At 46.4% G+C, this 832-nt stretch overlaps 2 protein-coding genes across 2 annotated transcripts in view; both read left to right on the plus strand.

Annotated features, from left to right (window-relative positions):
* The window catches only part of FOMMEDRAFT_152735 (uncharacterized protein), a gene marked incomplete at both ends in the record, with an annotated part of 497 nt that extends 328 nt beyond the window's left edge, over positions 1–169 (plus strand). Inside the window, one exon of the mRNA XM_007263510.1 lies at positions 52–169. Within this exon, the coding sequence (XP_007263572.1) occupies positions 52–169 (118 nt within the window). The remainder of the gene's footprint in view (positions 1–51) is intronic.
* A 251-nt stretch (positions 170–420) lies between these two features.
* The window catches only part of FOMMEDRAFT_152736 (uncharacterized protein), a gene marked incomplete at both ends in the record, with an annotated part of 543 nt that continues 131 nt past the window's right edge, over positions 421–832 (plus strand). The window contains one exon of the mRNA XM_007263511.1: positions 421–595. Within this exon, the coding sequence (XP_007263573.1) occupies positions 421–595 (175 nt within the window). The remainder of the gene's footprint in view (positions 596–832) is intronic.

Raw genomic sequence — 832 nt, forward strand, 5'->3', positions numbered from 1 at the left:
CTCGGACTCGGTCCGGACGCAGGACTGGACTGATGGACCGGTCCTCTACAGTCCAGTCCTCATGGGTCCAGGAGAGGTCCGGTCCTGGGTCCATCATTTTGAGAAATTTCCCGGACCGATGGACTCGTCCGACCCGGACTGGACTCCGGACCTGAATAACCTGAACTAATGTCTCAAATCTCGTTTCCCATATCTCTAGCTCACTATACTAAAACAGATCATACTCCTTTAAGGATCTTTGAATATTAGCTAGCACTTGCATAGTACATTTTACAAGTTTCTGGCAGTCCAAGCAAAGCAAAACTTTATTCCTGTTCTTTACTGTTCAATGTATGGCTTACTAAACTTGACTCTTCCTATCTGGTTATTGTCTCCCGAAATATTTATTCCCTTTATGTATATTCACTCCTCTCCCGTCCTATGCCAAAGACGCTGCAGTCCCAGCCGCCCTCCCCAGTCAAGCAGCCAGCCAATGCCCCTGCCCCTGACAAATTAGACAAGATGTCCGAAATCACTCTCAGAAAGAAGAACGCTGACGCTCAGGCTGCTTTCCGTGCACGCCGTGCCAACTATATTGCCACCCTCGAAGAGACAGGTCCGTCTGCTGCTAAGTACCTAAATATTCATGTTCCGACAACTAAGTGTCTGTAAATCGCAGTAACCAGCTTAGAGGCAGTTGTAGTCCAGCTTCAGGACTCGTGTTGCGAGGCTCGCGCCGAAGCCTCAGAATTGCGTCAGGAAAACCACTACAGTGTCTAGTCTGTAGATTATGTAGTATATACAAAAATATATTACTTTTGTACTTAGATACAAAGAATAATACTCTAACTCA

Source organism: Fomitiporia mediterranea (genome assembly GCF_000271605.1).
Source record: "Fomitiporia mediterranea MF3/22 unplaced genomic scaffold FOMMEscaffold_3, whole genome shotgun sequence".
In the NCBI taxonomy this organism is placed as follows: Eukaryota; Fungi; Basidiomycota; class Agaricomycetes; order Hymenochaetales; family Hymenochaetaceae; genus Fomitiporia; species Fomitiporia mediterranea.